Raw genomic sequence first — 22887 nt, 5'->3', positions numbered from 1 at the left:
TTTCCTAAACCTAACAAAGCAGTTTTGTCGTTTAAACCTAACCAAGTTGTTTCCTGTTTTCCTGTATGCATGGAACAAGCGGAAATTGACACGTTGCTGGACATTTGAAGGAAAACACACGAAAAAAACTTTTTTGTAAGATATCACATGAACCGTTGTATGAGGATACGTCGACTCATTTAAACTTGGAAATCAGAAACCTTCAGTAACCCTGATCTGTGCTTTTGCAGTCACGCTGCCTCCTGAAGGATGGACTAATTAGACTCTGAATTGTGGCCTGTTACAAAGGTTTATTGTTGTACTGGAAGCATTAATCTCTGCGGCCTCCAGGTTTGTCCATCATCTCCACCGGAGAATAAGGAAGAACAGATGCTTCTCCTCTGCTCCCCTTTTTTGGAGCCTCCAGTCTTTTGACTTTGACTTTGGAGACTGTCACCACTATTTTTGAATTACACCAAAGTTTTTTCTTTTGTGTCCTTTGCAGAGTGAAGGTGAGAGGATGGTAGCTATAAGCCTGGATCAGGGGGAGAGGGAGAGAAAGAAAAGAGGGAGGCAGATGATGGATTAACTCCTAGTTTCATGGGACTAGCTGGGGTGTGTGATTTTGTGATGAATGATGTGAGGTGTGATGCTCTGTAAATATTATTCTCCAGTTCACACGGCCCACGCCGGAGCAGAGTAACATAGTCTCCGGATTTTCCGCCCTCGGTTGAAAACTTCCCGTCTATTCTGTTTCATGAGAAAACCGCTTTGCACTTGAATACTGCCACCTTCTCACTCATGAATGAAATATATGCTTGATGTGTGATGAGGTCTGTGTTCTCGGCGAAGACAGGAAGCCTTCACGCGTAGTCCCGCCCACCCCGTCCAGGCTCCTCCCCTCCGAGCTCCTCTTCCTCCGAGGCAGCCGAGCCTCGGAAACAGATCACTTTTTAAATCATTCATGAGCACTCCCCGGAAAAGAAAGGCATGCAGAAAGCTGAGGGACCGCAATGAGGAATGTGTCATTGTTCCTCTCATATGCGATGATTTATGACACAATGGTTGTAACTGATTTGATAATCACAGTTTATTTCCCCTCAGAAGGGGAAGAAAGTTAAAGTCAGCGATTTCGCCTGTTTTCCTTTCATTCTCCGTCTTTTGTTTCGCAGATGAACGTCTCTTTTTTCATCCCCTCCCTCTTCAATAGATTTTTCTTTTCTTCCTCCACCTTCCCACCCCTCGTCTTACTCATCCCATAAATATCCTTTTAAATTCACAAATACAATAAAGAATTCTCCCCACTAGCGCCTGCACTGTGCCTTACCCGGCATCTGGTGAGAGGGGAATCTCTTGATACCGCAAGCGTGCTTTAAAGCTGAAAAGCATGCTGGGAATTGTAAGTGGGAGAACATGAGGTAGAGGGAGGGTGTCCTTGGAAAGATGGTTTGTTCTCAGTCAGCCACATTAATTAGCATAGCATTATTACAGGCATGGTGTGTTCAAAAACACACGCAGTCTTTAAACTGTCGCTGTCATTACAAGCATGTCGATGGGCACGGATAAACAACTCATCAATGCGAAGGACGGAAAATAAGAGAATGAGAATAACACACCGGCTCACACTGTGATCAGTCACTTTTTTGATGTCAGAGACGTTCACTTCTACCACAGTTTTATCCCATCGTGAGCTGCGGAGGCACAAAAGTCTGCAAGTTTTCAGTCCAGCTAAACACGACAGCAGGTGATGTCATTATGAACGCTGTTTAGTTTGGAAACACTTTTGAATAAGACGTGATTTTTGTTGTAACTTATTCATTAATTGACTGTTTTGTTCCTGACTCATTATGTAGTTACATGTAGAGAACAACTGTCAAAGGACTATAGAGTTGATCATTATAAGTGACTGGAGGAATATACTACGGTACTGTAATTTCAGCCCTGTCTCATAAAAACTATGTTCCCATACAACTAAACTGCAACTCAATTACGCCTGGAAGGAAACGGATTTTGTTGCGGATTACGTTCGTCTTTGACGTATCACAAATACGTTTGTAAGTCCGTGGAAGGCCAAAGCAAGTGACGTAGTACAATGAGCAAAGCAGGTGACTTAGTATATTGCGAATGTGAATGAAAGTTACGTGGAATAATAACTAGGGCTGTCAGAATTAATACGTTATCGCAAATTCGTTTTAACGCCACTAATTTCTTTAAGGGAACTTGCAATTTTTAGGTTGTAGCGGGCTCAGTGTTAAAGCTAGAGTGAAGATACTGTCATCATAGAAAACTACAAAACCTAAGGAATCCAATGGTACCAACCACGTCATACTAGCTTGTTGCGAAGGAGGCTAGTTAACGCTCCAAATCAACCAACACCGGACATTCCCCCAGGAGTGTTCGTGTCCTGTGATGAAGCATTTTATGCTAAACCAAGACATTTTTTTTACTAAACCTAACCCAGTATTTTTGTTGTCTAAACCTTACTAAGTAGTGTTGTTGCGTTTTTGTTTTTTTGTTTTGTTTCAATTTCCAACGTTAACATATCATGTGTTTAAAACGATTTAAAACTGGCGACCGTAATCCGCAACAAAATATGTTTCCTTCCAAGCGTAACTGAGATGAGAATGCAGTTTAGGTGTATAGGAACGTAATTTTGGAGGACACACGGTTGGTAATTGACAAAACAATCTCAACTCAAGACCAAATAACTTGTTCCAGAGCTTTTGACTGCATCACAAGGTCTTTGGACTTTGCTCAGTTCTCTATTGAATGTCTCGTGAACGCTGTCATGAAAGTTGATCTTAATCTGCTTCCTCTGCTGATGAAGACCATGTGGTATAGTCGAAAGCTCTGTAATAAGCGAGTAGGTGGAGCTTTGGGTGAGAGTGTTTTGTTAGCTACTGTTCCCAAGGTCAAGATTGAAATATCCGGGTCATACTGTGATAATGAACCAGTATAATGATTAGCTTATGTGAATCTACTTGCTGACCAGCTGCTAAATGGCAGGAAACCAATAAGTAATCATTATTCCTTATTATGGACATCTTAGGTATTATTATTTTGTGTCTCCTTAAGTAAAGTGGCACAGTATACTCAGGAGAAATGCATCATTATTGATAACCTTAGCTTAGCTACTTTCTTGATTAAGCAGCAATCTGATTCTTAATTTCTAATAAAAATCAATAAAGTGGGAAGCAGTGTATTAGATTTAAACCTTCCGCAACAGAATGTAGTTGGCAGGAAACTAAAAGCTAAAAATGCTTAAAAACAAATCCTAAAAATTTGATTAATTAATGTAACGTTAAACTACAATCAGAAAAAGACCACAACTGAAACGATTAGTCAATTAATTGATTTTTTCGATCAACAACTATTGTGATAATCAAACATTTTCGTAATTTTTCTGAGCAAAAATACCAAACATTCATCTGTTTCTTCTCAGTTGTGAAGATTTGCATTGTTTTGTGTGATAGTAAACTGATTTGATGAAGTATTTCCTACTTCTTTTTGACATTTTATAGACCAAACAATTCGTGCATGGATAACACTTAATAATAACCATCATTTATAAATGGTAAATTGATAGTTAATTAAACTTAGTTAATAGTTATTTTACTGTTAAAAAAACAATGAATGTTTACTATTAGTAATGCTATAATTTATGTTATTCCAACCGTTTATTGTTGCATGCATTATAACATTTATATATATATATTTGTTAATGATTAAGATATTATTTGTAACCTAAACAAATTGTTTGTAAAACATCTATAAACATTACATAAATAGATATTTTCTAACATTTTGTTAATAACTAGTCTGTAAACTGTCTATAAACATTATTTGGATAGATAGTTAATACAATGTTTAATATTTTATTTCTGCTCCATCCATAATGTTTACAAATGATTTATTAAAGGTTTACAAATCATTTGGTAATTATTAACAAATATTTAATATAGTATATCAAATGTTGTGTGCAACAATAAACTGTTAATACTTTACTAATGTAGTCAGATTATAATAGTTATCGTCTCTTATCAGCTATGATACAATCTATACTATCCAAACTATTTCATATTACACAAACTAATGATAAAATAACGTAAATTATAGCATTACTAATAATTAGTAAACATTATTAATTATCATTTTGTTATTTCTTAACAGTAAAAAAACTAAGTTTAATTAACTATAAATTTACCATTTATGAATGATGGTTATTATAAGGTGGATGAATTGAGAAAATTATTGCCAGATGAGTAAATAACGAAAACAATCAGCTGTAGTTGCAGTTTGATTGAAGTTCCCCAACCCTGAAATCTTGTTCAGGGTTTAGAGACAGAGATGCATTTAGTGCTTTATTACCCATCAGTTCATTTGCTCGCCAATATTGAGTCCTTCAGTAACTACAGCTTCATATTTAATATGCACCAACCAGAGACCATTTCATTAATTACTAGATAATGCTGGGTTTTACTACATAAGAGTATCATTATGTGTTCAGGTCAGATATGAATCCAATTTCTAAACCATTTCACCGCAAGTAATTAATTTATATGGAGATTATTAAGCAAAATATCATAATTAGCGAATAAGCTGAGCAGCAGTTTCTGCTGGAGCTCAGAGCTGGTAAACACTGTCCTCTCTGGCTTTTTTACACAAAGACCCCCAAGTTTTAGTCCTTGTACTAATTGTCTTGCTAACTGCACTGGTGTGTTTTGAAGCTCTCCTTTCCGCCTTCCCCTCCTCCTCCTCACCTCCTCTCCTCCTCTGGCCCGCGGCTCGGCCAACTCTCTCCTCTCTATGACTAATGATGTTCTCTCAGTCTCAAGGTTTTAGCAGGATAATTATATTAACCCCTGTCCTCTGGCTGATCCCAGCTCAGCTCCTCTTCCCCAGGCATCCTCCCCTCCGCGGTCTCACCAGAATTAGACACTAATACACACACGGAGATACAGGAACGCACATTATGCGAGTCGTACGTGGGTTTTGCATTAGCTTGTGTCTGCTGGTGAAGTTTGGGTGACTTTTAGGAGACTTTCTGCAAATGAGTTTATCAATTAAATGAGCGGATATATGCAGCTGAGAAAATGAGAGGAAGTAAAGTAATTGTGTTTGTGTGAAAACATTTGGTGCACGGGTGAAGATAGGTGAAGGACTGCGAGGTATGTGTGTGTTGGTGTGCTAATTTATAATAACATGCCTTTTAAGCCTGCACAATATGAGGAAAATCTGCGATGTGCAATAATATTGTTCAATATTGCGATGACGACATGACTTCAATTAGAATTGAATATTTTAAATTAGGACTGTCGCGATAGTAACACGTTAACACAAATTTGTTTTAATGCCACTAATTTCTTTAAAGCTTTAACGCAACTTGAGATTTTTAAACGCAAAAATCCATCAGGCCGCCAATCTTCTGGAGGTTGTAGCAGGCTTTTAAAGCTAGAGTATAGATACTGGCATGATATGAAACTACAACACCCAAGGAATCCATTGGTACCAACCATGCCATACCAGCTTGTCATAAAGGAGGCTAAATAACGCTCCAAACTCACGCTAAATTTTGCCGAGGAAATGGCCATTTTCAAAGGGGTCCCTTGACCTCTGACCTCAAGATATGTGAATGGAAATGGGTTCTATGGGTACCCACGAGTCTACCCTTTACAGACATGCCCACTTTATGATAATCACATGCAGTTTGGGGCAAGTCATAGTCAAGTTAGGACACTGACACACTGACAGCTGTTGTTGCCTGTTGGGCTACAGGTTGATTAAGTAATAATATTGATGAAGTGTGCAGCCCTAATATCGCAGTTACAATGAAATCACGCCTTTACATATTAGAGGTTCAAAAGTGTGTCTCTAAAGTTTGTGTGGCACCCATATTGTCTCAGAGAGAAGGCCCCGAGAGTATTTTGTTCTCCACTTCCAAAATGTTTCATTCTGAGATACACACACAACAGATCCTACAAAGATCCACATCGCCCTTGGGGGTCCGAAGACTCTGTGGGGGACCGCACAACAGGAAGAACCTCCCACCAAACCCCATGTCGTCCCAGAGTTTCTGTCTCATCATCACTTTTTCATTCCTCCCTTCGCCTCCCGACTCCCTTTACTTCATCGTCCTCGGTCATATCTTAAATAAGACGAGGATGTATAATAACGCCCCCCCTCCAACTCACGCCCAATTTCCTCTCTCCCCAGGTGTTACTCTTTGCTGTAGTGTTCATTAAAACACATTCAGCAGCAGTAAGGACTCCGCAGGGAGGTTACTAATATCCAGCACTGTTACACGGCGATCTCAGGACGATCCAGGGCCGGACGGAGCGAGGTCCAATACTCTTTAGTGGAAGATGCCTTAAGATGCAGTGACATGGATGCTTCAGGAAGAACGGTGTCAGCCTTTCTGCATCATTCATGCTGCATCATGCTGCATGAATATTACAATGCTGGCGTGCAGAGTCTTAAATTACCACCCGCCAAGTGCCAAATGCCAGTAAAATATGTCTTGTGTGGATGAATTAATAAGGGTCACCCACCACAGTGGTCACTATTCATAGGTGATAACACTCAGCATATGTTATTTATAGGACAACTTTTTATTAGTGTTGTTTAGAGACAAGCAGAGAAAACTAGAGGAAGTTGCTGATGTTGGGCTTTCATACTATAATAGTATTTCATTTACGTCCAAGCACACAAATTGATTACTGGAATTTTTTATTTTGCGCGAGAAAGAATTTTATTTTTTTAAATTTTTGATTAAAAAATCAATTTAAATTGCAGATTCTGTAGAAAAGATTTTTGGACCAATAAGAAGCAGTTGCTAGGCAATAAAAGTGAGAAAGTCACAAAAAAAAAGAGAATTAAAAAAACAAAAACACTTCACATGCAAATACAATGCATTACGTTTCTTTTTAAATTGTGCATTTGTTTGCTTTGTTTGTTTGTGTTTAACCTGGAAAACATTTTGACTTGAACTTTTTTGATATTAATATTTTGAGTGATGATCAGTAGATATTTATACATTTGTACGGGCACTTGTGTCATGTTTTCCCTTATGTTTTAGTTTCCGGAGTTTGTTCTGACCTGAACTCTTATGATGATAACATTTGAATGACTTAGTGAGTGTTCAGATCAAAAATAGACCTGTTTTAAAAACATGCAAGTTAAAAAACAAGCTAAAATATGATCAAGGAAGTCCAGTTTGAGTAACAGATCCATGAAATTGAAGGCTTATCAGACACCAAAACATTGCACACTTATAATACTCTGTGGGAGAAGAATTCTACAACTCTAGAAAGAAGTCATTACTGCAATCATTTTAACTTTTGTTGTGACAGTCACGATGTAAACAGTAGAAATATCTACGTGGAATATGAGATTGCACGTAATACAGTCATACATTAACGTTATAGCAGCATCCGACTGTCATCTCCAACTAAATCTCAGCCTATAGATCAAACAGCTGGTTATTAATACGTTGGTTATTTACAGACAACACTTAGCCTAACGGGATTCAATCAGATATGTAGAGATGTCTGGATAAGCGATATCCGGCCACTGTGTTGGACGGGGGAAGACTGAAGGGACATGGCGGCGATCAACTTTCATTTATTAAGGTATCGCCAACGCTCAGGTTCAGGCAAGGTTGCAATATAATTTTTTTTATATATATTTTTATTATTTGTATGACAAGAGATGAATGCATATGAATTTGTCAAAATTACAATCCAAAGATACGCAAAATTGCATTGAAGTCTATGGGATCTTCGGTTATCTATCCCCCAAAAGGGGGCCTTGACTTTTGTGACGTACCAGTTAGTGCCGGTCTGATGTATCGCGCTACATCCTACTGGATTTGATTTAAATCCCTCTCGTAACTGTACACCGCTCAAATATTCTGTTTCACTGGGGAATACATCACAGTACAGAAGATGAAGACTTCTGTTTCACTGAGATTTTTTAAAACAAGGATTACGCCCACTGTTTAAGTGAGCGAGAAAGTTATTTACAAATTGTGTTTCGTCCTCATACACAAAGTATTACTGGAAACAGCCAGGGTGACAAAATCCTTTGAAAGCTACGTATTAATTACCCCTGCAGTTTGAAAGGCCAGCAGAAACAGTACATTTTAAACAGCTGGCATGTAACCCACACCTGGACTGTTCCTGTATCTCCCTCACACACACACACACACACGCAGAGAGAGTCTGTGCTGTGCTCATGAGAGCGGTCCTCTGAGGTCTGGGCTGGAGAACAGGATGTGCCCAGGCTCCATTATTTAGTTATTTGGTCCTGTGCATACAGTACATACTTCAGAGAGCAGGTATAGCTCAAAGTGGGGCTAACTCTGCCTGCTGCTCTTTACACGACCAAAACCAACCAATCAGAGCGATGCTCTCAGCACTGGGCACGCACGCAATAGTCATTTACTGTATCCTGTGTAAATAATTTACAAGTACGCTTAGTCACACACACAATATCTCTCTCTCTCTCTGTCTCCATCCATCCCTCTATCTAGTGCAACACAAACTAAAAGACACACTTTTTTTAACTGGGAGCAAACTGTGCTAATATAATGAATCATCCCACGTACACACCGGGGAGGTCACACATCCCCGTACACTGCATAGTAGAGAAACACACACACTCACTCACTACGAAACACACACAGGGTGTGGATTGCAAAGACAATCAAGGTCATTCCTGCGCTTTGAATAATTTAAGATGTCTTTTTGCTGGACAATTTCACTCCCTGTTTTTTTTTCAAAGGCCAAAAACATGCAGTGACCTCTCATCATTGAGCGTACTGTACTGTATATAGTAAGTGCATGTATGTAACGCACAGTGGCTTTAATGCTCCAGTGGAAAGTGTTTTCTCCCTAGGATGGATGGCTTTTAGGATATGCCCTCGAAAAAGATATAAAACTGAGATGGAGGGAGAACGACATGAAAGGAAATTTATCTCAAATATTTGTGGTCTTTTGCAGTCAACAACTTTCATTAAATAATGACAGATAATGAGCTCGGGTGGAATGATTTGTTTAAAAGAAATGCCATCAGTAGGGTTGTAAGAAAGTATTAATACACTTGAATATTCACAATATTATGTTGAGTGATACTGTATCAATTCTCCCATCCGAGGTTGTAGCAGGCTCATATGAAACTCGAAAACCTAAGGAATGCATTGGTACCATGTCATACATGTCGTGGAGGTTAAATAACGCTCCAAAGTTACACTAAATTTAGATGAGGAGAAAACTGGCATGGCCATTTTCAAAGGGGTCTCTTGACCTCTGACCTCAAGATATGTGAATGAAAATGGGTTCTCTGGGTAACCACGAGTCTCCCCTTTACAGACATGCCCACTTTATGATAATCACATGCAGTTTGGGGCAAAAACCATGCAGTTTATGCATGCAGTATAGTAATGCTAATTTTGAAAAAATGTCTTAACCGACCCTCGTTAACCGATTATTAACCGTTAACCGACAAGATTAGTGCGTCGCATGCAGCATTGCGCCAGCTGCAGTGTATGAGCACAACAGACAACTGAGTCCCCAGTTCACCGTCAGGAGCGTTAACTTAGCAGCCACGGTGCTGCATGTAGTGTCACGGACATGCAGCCACTTTCCCAGTCTCCCTCCACCACACATCTAGTTTAGTTTAGCAGGTTGTCCGCTGTGTGTCTGCCCAATGTAACGGTACTCTGTCTGCCCGGATTAACAATAGCGATCGTCCGACAAACAGTGTTTGTGTTTGTGCTACATTAGCAGCTGTAGCTCTGCTAGTGGCTTCGTTCTCCCCGTAGCCACACACATGCACTCTGTCAGCGCGGCGTAACTTCAGTGAGTTTCCGACAGACCGTGTGTGTGTGGCGGCGGTGAATGTGGGGTTGTCCAGATTCTTGCCGATACACAGCCCTATCCATCAGTTCGGTTATTAATGAATGAGAGTGAGAGGGGTTGATAGAAACGTGTGAAAGAACTATTATGGTTATGAACAGAGGCGTGGTGTAATCCCTGCTCACCACATGATTGCAGGGGAGGTCAGTTATAGATTACCTGTTTAGTCAAGAGAGAGAGAGAAGGAGTGAACATGTGAGAAGAAGGATGGTTGGTGGAGAGAGGGGCGGGGGGGGGGGAAAGGTGAGAGGGAAGGTTTGAAGAGACTCATGCTGCTCCCCTGCTGCGGGAGGCTGCACTCGAGGAAAATCGATCCTCTCCCTTCAGAGAAAGAAATTTATGAAGCTGGAACATAAACGCAGTCATGTCCAATTAGCTGCTCTGAATTTACGAGGCAAGGCGAGGGAGGAAGTGGGAGGGGACGCGGTGATAAAGACTTCAGCAGAAGCCAATAAGGCGTGCTGCTGATCAATGATCCCAGCTTCACGCAACACCCACTCTTCGCTCGGTCGCTCGCCGCTGCGCTCGGGATACACCGTGTCAGAGGGCTCGGCTCTTCTACCGATCAGATCTGGATTTATGGACACACTCCCATACATCACCTCCAGATATGTTTTATGTCTGATATGGCTCTTCCACAAAAAAGTTCAATTGCCTAGTTATAATAAGATCTTTGACTTAGAAAACTTTAATATCCCCAAAGGGGCAACTTGTGGTACAGCACAGCAAACAATAAACATAATATAGACACAATTAAAACACAGAGCAACAACAAAAAGTTCATGATCTATCAATAAATAAGATGTGTTTTGCACACCTCTATCTACTCCTTCTCCCTCACTGAAGAATCCACAATCTATGAATATGCAAATAATGTTCCTTTCTGTTTAAATACTGGAAACAAGATGTGTCCTTCACTGTAATGTTTCACACTTGTGTAAGTTGCATACTGGACAATGATTGGCTTTCAAACTAGTCGCGATATCACAAAATCCTGCTTGTACATACATGTCTTAAAGGGATAGTTTGGGTGCTTGGAAGTGGGGTTGTATAAGCCACTTATCCATAGTCAGTGTATTACCGACAGTAGATGGCGGTCGGCACGCCTCCAGTTTGGAGAATCAGACAGGAGTTACCGACAAAGAAGCAAAGCAGCATAATGCTGTGGACGGGAACAGCAGCAAAATGGATTTTAGACACCTAAATGAAAGTTGAAGTACGCTATATTTAAAATATTTTTGCCAGTTTACCTCGCCATGAGACAGCTACAGTATACCGTCTATGTTTCCGACAGGGAACTGAAGCCAGACCAGCAACCACAAAATTAAAGTTTTTTTCAGTGGAGTCTGGTGGCTTTGGCGAGATCATAGATGATACACTGTTTTCAGTTCCCCGTCGGAAAAGGGCTGTCTGACAGCAAGATAAAGTGGTGAAAATAATCTAAATATAGCGTACACTTGAACTGATATTGATTTTTTTGAAGAGCCTTTCTTTTAGGTGTCTAAAACATGTTTTGCTGCTGGCCCCGTCCACGGCAGTACACTGCTTTGCTCCCGTGCGGTAACTCCCATCTGCTTCTCCAAACTGGAGGCCGGCGCCGACCGTCATCTACTGCAGGCGATACACTGACTATGGATAAGTACCTCGTACAACCCCACTTCAAAACACCCGACCTATCCCTTTAAACTCAGAGCTACAGAGAAACTTTCTCACTTCAGCAGATGAATGTGAAAACAGCCTTCTGGTGTCAAACTTTGCACATACATCATTCTGCACAGTAAAAGGTCAAACATCCGAGTGAAGTAACAATAATACAAAAAGATTGAAATTGAAAGAAGATGTGTCCACCACAAAGTACAACCTCAAAACTTACAACAAGAGTCGAATCAAGTCCTCTGTGTCTTATACACTTCACAAATGTGGGGCTAACTGTAAGGCTATTGTAATGTCATTTCTACTATTTTATTCGTCCCCCTGCATTTGCACATGAAACCTCCATGTCACCAATCAGCCCTGGTTTGGATGTTAAGTCTCTCAGACAAAAGCACCGACACTCATTGCCCATTAGGCTCTCACTCTACTATTACTCCAGCAGGTTGTGTAGCCGGCGGTTGTGTATTTTGTGGTGTCAGGGGAGGGAGTTGCTGTGAATAGCGAGTGGGCCTTCTCAGTGACGGCTGATCGAACACAGAGTAGAAGAGGAGGGAGATCTCCTGCTGGGTCAGAGCCGCATCGATGCGGTCTGTCATCACAGGTTAGAGCACGTCAATGCGGACCCTCCTCCTGCTCCTCCTCCGAGTCTCACCGCCCTGTCAGGGCTTTGACACAACTGCCCTACTCCGTGCTGTACTGACTGCTCAGCCCCCTGCATCATCTACACACCCTCCCCTATTCTCTACTCCTCTCAAACACATGTCCACAACCCAATTTACCCTCTCCTAAGTGAGCACTGGTGCAACGGGCAGTTGCAAAACAGCTAAAAGCAGTAAAGGCTGCATAGACAGACAGACGGGGGAGAGAAAGAAAGAAAGAAAGAGATGGAGGATAAAATGGGAGATCAAAGAGGAAAGACTGGAGGACTGGAACGGTCACAGTGGATGGAATTTGGGAGTAAACGCATAAAAAAAAGAAATACAGAGGGAGGAGAACGGAAAATAAAGAGAGCGGGAGTGATAGCTGTGTCCCCGGAGAGAAATAGAGGAATAGGCGTCGACTACAGTAAAGAGACAGATAAAGCCCCATTAACTGCTGCTTCCAGCTGCTTTCTCAGGCTCTGCCACCACATGACTCCCCCTTGATGTTTGTTTATCTTTCTTATTATTTATTCCCCTAATTGCTGCGTCTCTGCTGTCTAAAACAGGCAGCCCTCGCATCATTAAATACACAGGGCCGACATGACTTCACAGAGACAGACTGAGAGGAGAATGGACGGAGAAACACACAGACACAGTTAGGCTGACAACTACTGTACGTGACTATTAGATCATTACTACAGATCATTGATTAGAGGCATACGATAGCGTGCGAGCATGCAGATATGAAGATAATACATTACAAATGTAGCAATCCTGTCTCTGAAGAATCACGTTTATATCCCACTAAATATCTTATATGTTTTTGGAGGACACATAATTGCTGGCTGGATTATGCTCGCTGCTGGCAACATTTTTATTCTTTTGTACCACACAGACATCACAGGGAGGTGGTCAGGGTGCGTAGTCCAGTACTTTGACACCAGCATCCTGCACATGGTTAGGTGTGGGTTTCAAAAACACTTTGATCATGACTTTGGTTAAATATGGAAAAAGTACAAATCTCCCGTCTTGAGGATTTTTTTTTTTAAAGTTAACCGAGACCACACTCTTTCTCTTACCTTCACCTTAAAGTGCTTTGAGTTGCCTAAACACAACCATTAACAATGCTAATCATGCAGTAGATGCCACAAGTGAACATTGTATTGCAAGAGCAGATATTGTCGATGACGATGTAAGTGAACGTTCTGCAGTGACGTTCAGTTCATAGACTGTATATAAAGATGGACAACACGTCTCCATTTCCTCCTAACTGTTATGCCATTTAGCAGCTGATTCAGAGTTAGTCAGGAATTATTCATTAAGAAATGTAGGTCAGTAAGCAGAACGTTACTTGTCTAGTCTTTGATTTTTTTCAGTAATAACATTTTGTGACGTTCGTTTCTGGCGGGCATTTTTGCATTTTTTGCGTTACCGACATGCGAGCAAAGCAATACAGTGCTGTGGACGGTGCCGGCAAATTTTTTTATTTTAGCCACCTAAAGGTAAGGCTATCCTAAAAAAATCAATACGCGTTTAAGTGTAAGCTATATTTAGAATATTTTCACCACTTTATCTTGCCGTCAGACGGCTCTTGCCGACGATGAACAGAACTATGCCCTCTTCAAAGCCAGCCAGACTCAGTAGACAAAAACAGTAACGTTTCACTCTCAGTTCTGTCAGACAATAGTCTTTTCCACCCGTCTGTTTCTCCAAACCGGGGGCGTGCCGACCGTCATCTACTAATAATAATAATAATACATTTTATTTAGTGGCGCCTTTCTGGACACCCAAGGACACCTTACAAAAATCTGTTAAAACATAGACAGATAAAAAACAATATAAACTGTTGGTAATACACTGACTTTGGATCTCATACAACCCCACTTCGAAACACCCAAACTATCCCTTTAAAGTCGGATGTTTTGTCAACCCATCCATCCACCCCGACCTCCTTCCTCTGCAGACTTTGTGGCTCTCTAATAACGTCACCCGACATCCTCTCTTGCTCCCAACGGACAGGAGTCATAATTCCTCCTGTATATGGCTGCTCTAGGGCTTTGTCGCTTAAAACGTAAATATAAGCTGTTTTTGCCCATTTGCTGAAACGAATGATACTCTCATTTTTCTTGGGAGAACAGTCTCCAACAGACTGATAAACAGAAGTATTGACCCATAATTACGCCAGCTAATTAAACCACCACCTTGTGTGTGTGGTTTCTAATGCAGACTGGAATACATTTGAATCACTTACTTCTTTCTGCTCCTACACTCCCCTTTCACACCCAGCTTTCTCTCTTGCCCTTCTTTGTCTTTTCCTCCACTCACCTTCTCTAATTTCACGTCTCCTCTCTCTCTCTCTAAGTAAATAGACAGGGTTGTGATGGATCCAGCTGTCCCGTCTTAACTTCCTTCAGCTCAGAGCTGCTACTCCCACTTTGATGACTTTGCAGTGAAGGCAGACATCTTGCACATTAACATATGATTGTGCCCCATGTATTATTTGTGTGTGGAGGGACCGAAGAGGGGGATCGGGAGAAATCCCAGTGCAAGCTGTCATCCGAAAGAGAGAGAGGTAAAGAGAAACGGCACTTGAAAAAGTCGGAGTGTCACATCATTCATGCGGAAGTAGTGCAAGGCTAGGAGTACTCCTGTTTTTTCCTGCCACAGGAGTCAGAAAAGCGGGTCAAGGGGACGGAGTGTCCGCAAAGTTTCAACCTGCAAGACTAAGCGACTCAAAATGTCGCTTTAATGATTAGATTAGGAGATGATTTCGTTAATATTAGAACCCTTAGTGACATTTCCTGGATCCAGACTCATCTACTCATGCAGGCGTTAACCTCAACTATATGTCAACTGTCCAGATAATTGACAAGGAGGAGGCCATTTCCTCTATAGTAGGCTGCAGCCATTAGGCCTGCAAGACACAAACTGCACCGCAGCATACCTAGAAAATCACTCTGTTCTTCAGTATTGATTTTAAACTACAACTTCTAGACACTGCACTCAGTGGCGCTTCCACTTTTAAGACGGGACAGAATGAGATTTATCACCGAAGACGCGGGAGATGAGAAGCGGTGATATGTTCGGCGCTGTCAGTCACTCAAGCCAGGCATTAGTCACCGTGCCTCTGCTTCTCTGATCCGTTGTCTGTCATCGCCGCTCTCGGACAAATGCATCACAATCACACGCAAGCAGAAACACACCTGTCTCATTTCACACACACTCGCTCCCTCTCCATTTTCCTCCATGAAAAAGAGATGTTCAATTTCCCTCTCCGCTAAGTGGACAGCTCGTGTCCTTCAGAAAAGCATGCAGGAAACAAGGCCTTGTCGAAGGATGGATTCTCCTTGGCGCGTCCTGTCAGCTCGTCCAGGTGATCAGAGAGAACCATGGGTAATTTATAGGACAGCAAGCAACAATGTGGGACAACTCGCCATGATCGACTGTCGCCATTTCTTTCCCTGTGAAGTTTACGGTGTTTTTAAGTTTCGGTCATCGTGATTCTGTGTGTACAGTAACGTCGTGAAACTAGGATTGAGGTTTGGTAGGACGACAGCATAAACCACAAAAAAGGAAAAAAATAATGAGAAGGCGCAGATTAGTGTGAGGAAGGAAGATTGAAGTCGTCATCTCGCCAGAATACAGGGGCCATTCTTTGAATATTTGATGCAGACGGATAGCTGTTCACTCCAGTGGAACAAACTGGATTGGAGTCCAGTCGCTCATCTGGAAAAGGCTGTAATTTAAAGTCGTAGCTGCCGAATGTCCTTAAGATCCTCATTTCCTTCCCAGCAGAACTTCAACCTCTGGATCAGCCCACCTGGGCCCTGCCCTCTGCGGAGGTCGCACCGTGCACACGCGTATGCATACATCATGTTTAAGCACGCACACACACTCACACACTCAGACATTTGAATTTAGCAGGCGGTAATTGTAAACACAATTTGCTCCCAAATGGCGGTGTTGGATAGAGAGTGGGTAAATAGATTACCAACAATCTTGTACCTGCAATATTTTGCATTCAACTTTTGGAAAGTGTACTCTCTTTTTTTCGCTTTACATCCTGCTGTATGTTTTCCTCTGCTACAGAATTATTTAGAAAGAGGAGAGCAATATTTATGACTTCTTTCTGTATGAAAATGAAATTTTAAACCGAAAATTCTTGAAAATAGTATGTAATAACATTCAGTTAGGGCTGTAATTATTATTTGCATTATCAATTATTAGACTGATTATTCTTTTAATTAGTACATAAATTGTTTCTTATATGAATAAAAAGTGCCGAATATCATTTCCAAGAAGTCAAGGTGACATCTATCTACAGATTTCTTGTTTTATGTGATCAGCAAAACTCAAAGATATCCGGCTTACTATCATATCCGATGAAGAAAAGCAGCGAATCCTCACATTTGAGAAGCTGGTCCCTGTTAATCGACAACTTGATGAATCAATTAATAGACTCAGCTCTGCGTTCAGTCAGTCAGGACCTTTGATTTTCGGAAGGACTTTCAACATTTTGGAAAAAACAGTTTGATTCCTTTTTGATGCTTTAATATATAGACTGTATATAAGAAGTGGACGTAGTCACCGTGACGTCAACCATTGGTTTGTGGACTACGGTTTTGAAGCCTCGTGTTTAGCATTTTTGCCGTCACCATCTTGGTTTTTTGCAACCAGAAGTGACACGAGAGGGTGGAGCTAAGTACAACCAAACGCTGAATAAGACATTTTTAGGCGACCAGAATGGTATAATTAACTTTCATGAACTGAAAACACACTGTGAAAGGATTAAAGTTGGAAGACAACTCCCACGCAAGGTAGCCATGCCCTAAAGCATCCCCTGCTTTATGGTCTATTTGACTCTAAATGGCACGGTTATTTACTAAATGAACATCATGCTGTATTGAAGAAGACTTGAAACTAGCGATTGAGACCATAAACTCATGTTTACAATGTTTACTGAGGTGATAAAGTGAGAAGTAGGCTCATTTTCTCATAGACTTCTATACAATCAGACTTCTTTTTGCAACCAGAGGAGTCGCCCCCTGCTGGATATTAGAAATATTATTAGATTATAATATATACATACTGTATACTGTATATATATTAGGGTGTAGATACAGTAGTAAAGCTGCTGGTGAAATCAAATGATACAGAATCAGATCGACTGGCAACTGTACAAACTGCACTAGCAAACATCAAAATAGAAATGGGTGCTGTAGCTTTGCCAGAGACTTCTGAGACAGAAACTGAATTTGAGACCAAAAAAAATAACAATTAAAATAGTAGCTGTGATAGTTTTCTTTATGTAAATGCATTTTAGCGAATTAATCTTGATGCCATTGCATATTCATATATTTCTAAGTGTTTCCAACTCTCATTTGTGATACTATAATATACACCATAACAGCATACGTACAGTCTAAACGCACACACACATAAGTGTTTCTTACTTTTTACTCTCTTTGTCAGGTGTGCAGTGTAATTCACACCATCTGCCCAGTAAACAACAAATTATGTAGAACCGTACGTACCTTAATCCTATGATCTTAATCTAGTTTAATCTTGTTTTACATTAATTACTATAATGCATTACACCCACAATAGATTTGTGCTCCGTCTCTGCATCAGACTGTGGTATATTTTCAAGTCTTGCACATGACCGAGAGGCCCTAAGGGTAAACACATGGGTAAGAATCATAAGTGGAGAATATGGTCACAAGATATGACATGGGGCTGAAAGATAAATATGTAGGACAAAGGAGCCATGCATGGTTATACGCTCAGCTCAGATGTTACATGACATGAACCCGATATAAGGAGGCGCAAGAGCTCCGAAGTTCAGGACTCTCAGATTTGACTTGAGACCTCCGGACGTTCTAGACGTTCGTTATGACATTTGTTGCTTGTTTGTAATAAACTCTATTATACCAAAAAGAACAGTGTCCGCGAAGCATCCTTCATCATCACTTCAACAGCACTGTCGCAGGAAAGAGACTACAAGACCTTCAACACTCACCACTTCCTTTTGTCTCTTTTTTTTCTCCTGGTGTAAAAACCCTATAGTATCCAACATCATTAACACTTACAGCGTGTGATTACAACTTTCACTTTCTGCTTTATGTCATCTCATCTCACCTATATGTCATGTGTGTGTTCTCCTTTCTTTCAAAAGGTGTAAGTGTAACCTCCATGCCTCCCAGTGCCTGCTGCAGGAAGGGAACCTCCAGTGCCAGTGTGAACACAACACCACCGGCCAGGACTGCCAGCGCTGCAAGAAGGGCTTCAAAGCCAAGTCCTGGAAGGCTGGTTCCTACCTACCAACACCCAATGGAACCCCCAACACCTGTACGTACCTAAAACATGTTCATCCGTTCCTGTTGTGTTGATCCAACTCATCAATCTGACACACAGTTAGATACAATACTGCTGACTCTTTACATACGCCTTAGCTATGGATGTCTGTCAGCTTGCTTTACTGTATTATGCACGGCTATTAATTGATCTAAATTGCCACACTAAAATAATTGCAATGCAATACTGCAGACGGGATGTGTCTAGAGACACTGCTGCAGATTTAGGATGATTTATTCTGCATTTAAAAGAAAAGTTCTTTTCACTCTCAGGTTTGTACGGTAAATAAGAAGCGAATAGAAGCGAGTAGCCGATTAGCTTAGTTTAACAACTTAAACATCTGTCAAAAGGTGACAATTCTCTCACCGGCACCTCTGAAGCTCACTAATTAACATATCGTATGTAATTTCTCCCTGAAGCGTCAGCTGGAAAAAGTCCAGCAGATAACCCTGCATAAAACGCTGAATTGAGGTTTACACTTTACAATTTACACTTTGATTTTTGTACAGATGAGATAAAACTTCACAAAGCTTCATATTTACCGTGCAAACATGAGTGTGACATCAATCTTCTCGTCTAACTCTCGGTAAGAAAGCGAAAAAGCCTTTTCACTGAAGTGAGACGAAACGATGCCGATGAGAGCGGTGTGAGTGAACCAAAACAGTAAAGCTGCAGGCTGTAAAACCAAAACAATGAGCTGAAAGATGCTAAAACGCTAAAAAAAATCGCATACTAGGCACTATACATACCCAATATGTGTACTATCGTTCAACATACTTTTGTGCGAATAAACAGTAGTATGTGTCGGACGCACTGAGCTGTAATTTACGTCGTCACTCTTCCTGAGAGCCTCCTTGCTGTGTGGAGACGTGTAACCATGGTAACCAGTGCCAACCTCATGTGACCAAGACGACAGTTTGTGAGAATCAAAGACTGAATTAATTTAAAATATATATTACGCCTAGCAAAGTGAAATCTCATACTTAGAGTTAAATTGAAGCGTTGATGCTGTCCGCCAACGTCTGTTATGAACATCGTCGTCACTACCGCATTGCACTGTGGGATATTTATGCCGCTGATGTGTCCAGTGTTTGCATACCGTAATATTTCACCGGAAATAGTATGCAATTTGCGCACTATTGGATTCATACTAAGGTTTCTTACATACTAAAATATCTCACAAACTGTTTTAGCCTAATAAATGTTAGTATGAAATTTCGGACGCAACCGTAGTGTTCAGTGCCTGTTAGCTGATGTCCACTAAGAATGGGAATAAATCCTACTTTAGTCTCTCTCAAAACGAATATACATGCAGTTATTTCAAATTCTCCAGTAGGCCTATCCTTGACTGATGGATGTATAGGTTTTGTCATCACTCTGAAGTCCTGATTGAAACACAGGATCAAGAGAGGTTGAGAGAAGACGCTGGGAGAGACAGAGCTCTCTGAGTTGTCGTCACCTCGGTGCAGAGAGCAGATCAGAGCAGTGGAACAACGTGGGAGTGTGTGGGGGGGGAATCCTCTTGGAGAGTGTAGCCAGCTACAGTAGCTAGCTATGAGAAAATAATAATCTAGGGCAGCCCCTCCCTAGTTTTTCTCCTTTCAAACAAACAGACACACTCACGGAGAGAGAGAAACACACTCACATACACCTGTACCTGCACACACGCTGCAAAGAATGGCTCTATTGTCAACCCTTTTTTTTTTTTTTTTTTATAAATCATGCTGTTGCTTCAGTTCTAATGCAGACACACAGCTTCAGAGCCCGTCACTTCCCTTTTAAACTCCTGAATCCCATTAGCGGAATTTAAAAATTAAAACACGCTCGGTTTTAAATGCTACGCAAAATGACCACGGCTCACACGAAACCGTTTCGGTCTCCGCAGAGTGCATTATGCATGCCAAGCTAAGCTAACTATAAATACAATCTGGGAAAACATGCAAGAAAAAAGGGTTTCGAGTCAAGCGTTGTGAAGCGGTAGCGCTCTCTTAAAACATACATATATGATGAGGGATCTCTGGATGTGGGGATTTCGGAGGGGAAAGAGTGACGGGGTGAATTAGGGAGGATGGGAGGAGGCGGTGTGGACCCAGTAATTACACTCTGAGAGGTGGTCTACGACAAACCCTTATTTTGCACAACAGCTCTTAAGCTCGCTCTGCCACCTGAGTCTGATGAATGAGGCAGAGTCAAGTCTTTAGGCAAATTGAATGCATAAATAAACAAGTTCTCATCTCCTCTCCCTTTTCTTATTCTCTTTCAGGTACAATTGCTGGTCCCCACTCCGGTTCTAGTAAGTAATAATGCAAAGCAGAGGAGGTGGTATCCCACTCTCTCTCTCTCTCACTCTCTTCCTGTATCGTCTCTCACCATTTTTTTTTGTTGCATTGTTTCTGAAATGTAACCCCATACGTCGCTTTCTGCACGTCTCCTAAACTCTCCCTCTCTGCTGTGATGTTCAGCTGGCTCTCTAGTCAGTCATTTCTCCTGCGTCTCCTCTCTCAGTGCTGCAGCTTGGGCCCGGTGTGCTTCATTATTAATAGGCCTCTCTGTCGCCATGTCCTTTCATCACAGCACATCACACTAACCTGCACAGGAGGAATTCTTCCACAGTTCTGCTTTTTCTTATTTAGACTAAAGACGCTGCGGCGGATGGATTGAAGAAAACAGAGGATGAGAGAGAGAGAGAGAGAGAGAGAGAGGGTTGGGTGAGAATGGGCTGTGGATGGATGGATGGAGCAGCGATGGGAGCCGAGAGAGAAAGGAGACAGACAGAGAGAGAAATGGTAGAGAAGGATGTGGGCATATGTTAGTGTGTTGTAATGCAGTGTGATTCCGGGTGAGGAGCTCCGGGAGGCAGGAATAAAAGGGAATTTGATTAGGGATTCTCTCTTTGGAGAGGCTCTCAGCCTCCGAGCTGTTAGACAGAAACGATCGGCAAAGTGGCAACATCAACCCTGACAGCACTGGGCTGTTCTCCACATGGCCGGACAGTAAAAGGCTGATGCATGGATAGACTGAGCAATTGGACTGCACTGCAGAAGTCTGCTCTTAAAAGGTCTCCTCTCACAATTAGATACTAAATAATGGGTATGATTTATCAAAAGAGAAGAATGATACCTGCTAATGGGCTGATAATGAGGTTAGCGGTTCGGTTTCAGGTTCCCACAGATTCAGTTTCTGTTTGTTAATCCACATCTTTACCTGTGTTGATGAATAGCCACGACATTTACTGCCCCTCAAGGTGGAGATGAGACAGAGGGTGGAGCTAAAGCTGGGGGTAAAACTCAAGGTGAAGGTGGACCCAAGGGCGAAGCAGAGAGCGCCACAACCATCTCAGAAGCTGGACGGCCCCCAGCCCCTCGGGAAGGTATTTGACAGCTAGTACAGTAGTTACTAGTTACTTTGTAGATAAACTAGGGCAGTCAATAGATTAAAATAGTTAACCACATGATTTTCCAAAGTTAATTGCGATTTATCTGTTCAAATGTACCTTAAAGGGAGAGTATTTAATACTCTTATCAACATGGGAGTGGACAAATATGCTGCTTTATGCAAATGTATGTATATATTAATTATAGGAAATCAATTAAAAACTCAAAACAATGACAAATATTGTCCTAAAATCCTCACAGGTACTGCATTTAGCATAACAAATTCACATATCTGGAGGTCAGAGGTCAAGGGACCCCTTTGAAAATGGCCATGCCAGTTTCTCCTCGACAAAATTGAGCATACGTTTGGGGCGTTATTTAGCCTTCTCGACATGTAAGTCTGACATGGTTGGTACTTATTACTGATTCCTTATGTTTTCTAGTTTCATAGGATCTTCACTCTACCTTTAAAACTCAGCCTGCTATAATCTCAAATTCACAAGTTGCGCTAAAGAAATTAGTGGCGTTATAACAAATTTGCGTTAACTTTGACAGCCCTGTGATAAACATATTCTATACTGCACACACTGCAGAAATCTGTCTGTAACGGAGTCCTGAAAGTCTTATTTTCTTAAAACAAGTGAAGACATCTGCCGTTTCAGAGACATTATTTCAATAGAAGTCAATTGGTTTCATGAAATTTCTAAAATAAGGTGTCGTTTTCCCCCTTATTCTGTCTTCCTTTCAAGATTCTCACACTTCTTCTACAAATAGTTTGACATCGTGGGAAATGCACTGGTTCACTTTCCTGCTGAGAGTTAGATGAGAAAATCGATACCACTCTCCTGTCTGTCCGTCAGATATGAAGCTGCAGCCAGCAGCTGTTTAGTTTAGCTTAGCACAAAAACTGGGAACTTCCTGTTTGACGGACAGATATGAAAGTGTACTGTATCTACCTCTCCACCAGAAAGC

The 22887-nt window shown here is 41.3% G+C and overlaps 1 protein-coding gene across 6 annotated transcripts in view; it reads left to right on the top strand.

The window, feature by feature from the left end:
* Positions 1–22887, top strand: part of ntng2b (netrin g2b) — a 71604-nt gene that overhangs the window by 25983 nt on the left and 22734 nt on the right. For 5 of the 6 annotated variants that reach the window (XM_074618861.1, XM_074618858.1, XM_074618856.1 and 2 more), the window contains exons 4-6: positions 18363–18535; positions 20805–20834; positions 21786–21911. In XM_074618861.1, the coding sequence (XP_074474962.1) occupies positions 18363–18535; positions 20805–20834; positions 21786–21911 (329 nt within the window). The remainder of the gene's footprint in view (positions 1–18362; positions 18536–20804; positions 20835–21785; positions 21912–22887) is intronic. The other variant, XM_074618862.1, reaches the window with a different exon arrangement.

This window comes from Sebastes fasciatus, chromosome 19 (assembly GCF_043250625.1).
Source record: "Sebastes fasciatus isolate fSebFas1 chromosome 19, fSebFas1.pri, whole genome shotgun sequence".
NCBI classification, from domain to species: Eukaryota; Metazoa; Chordata; class Actinopteri; order Perciformes; family Sebastidae; genus Sebastes; species Sebastes fasciatus.
Note: the sequence above shows the minus strand (reverse complement) of the source record. Positions and strands in the feature narration are given on the sequence as shown.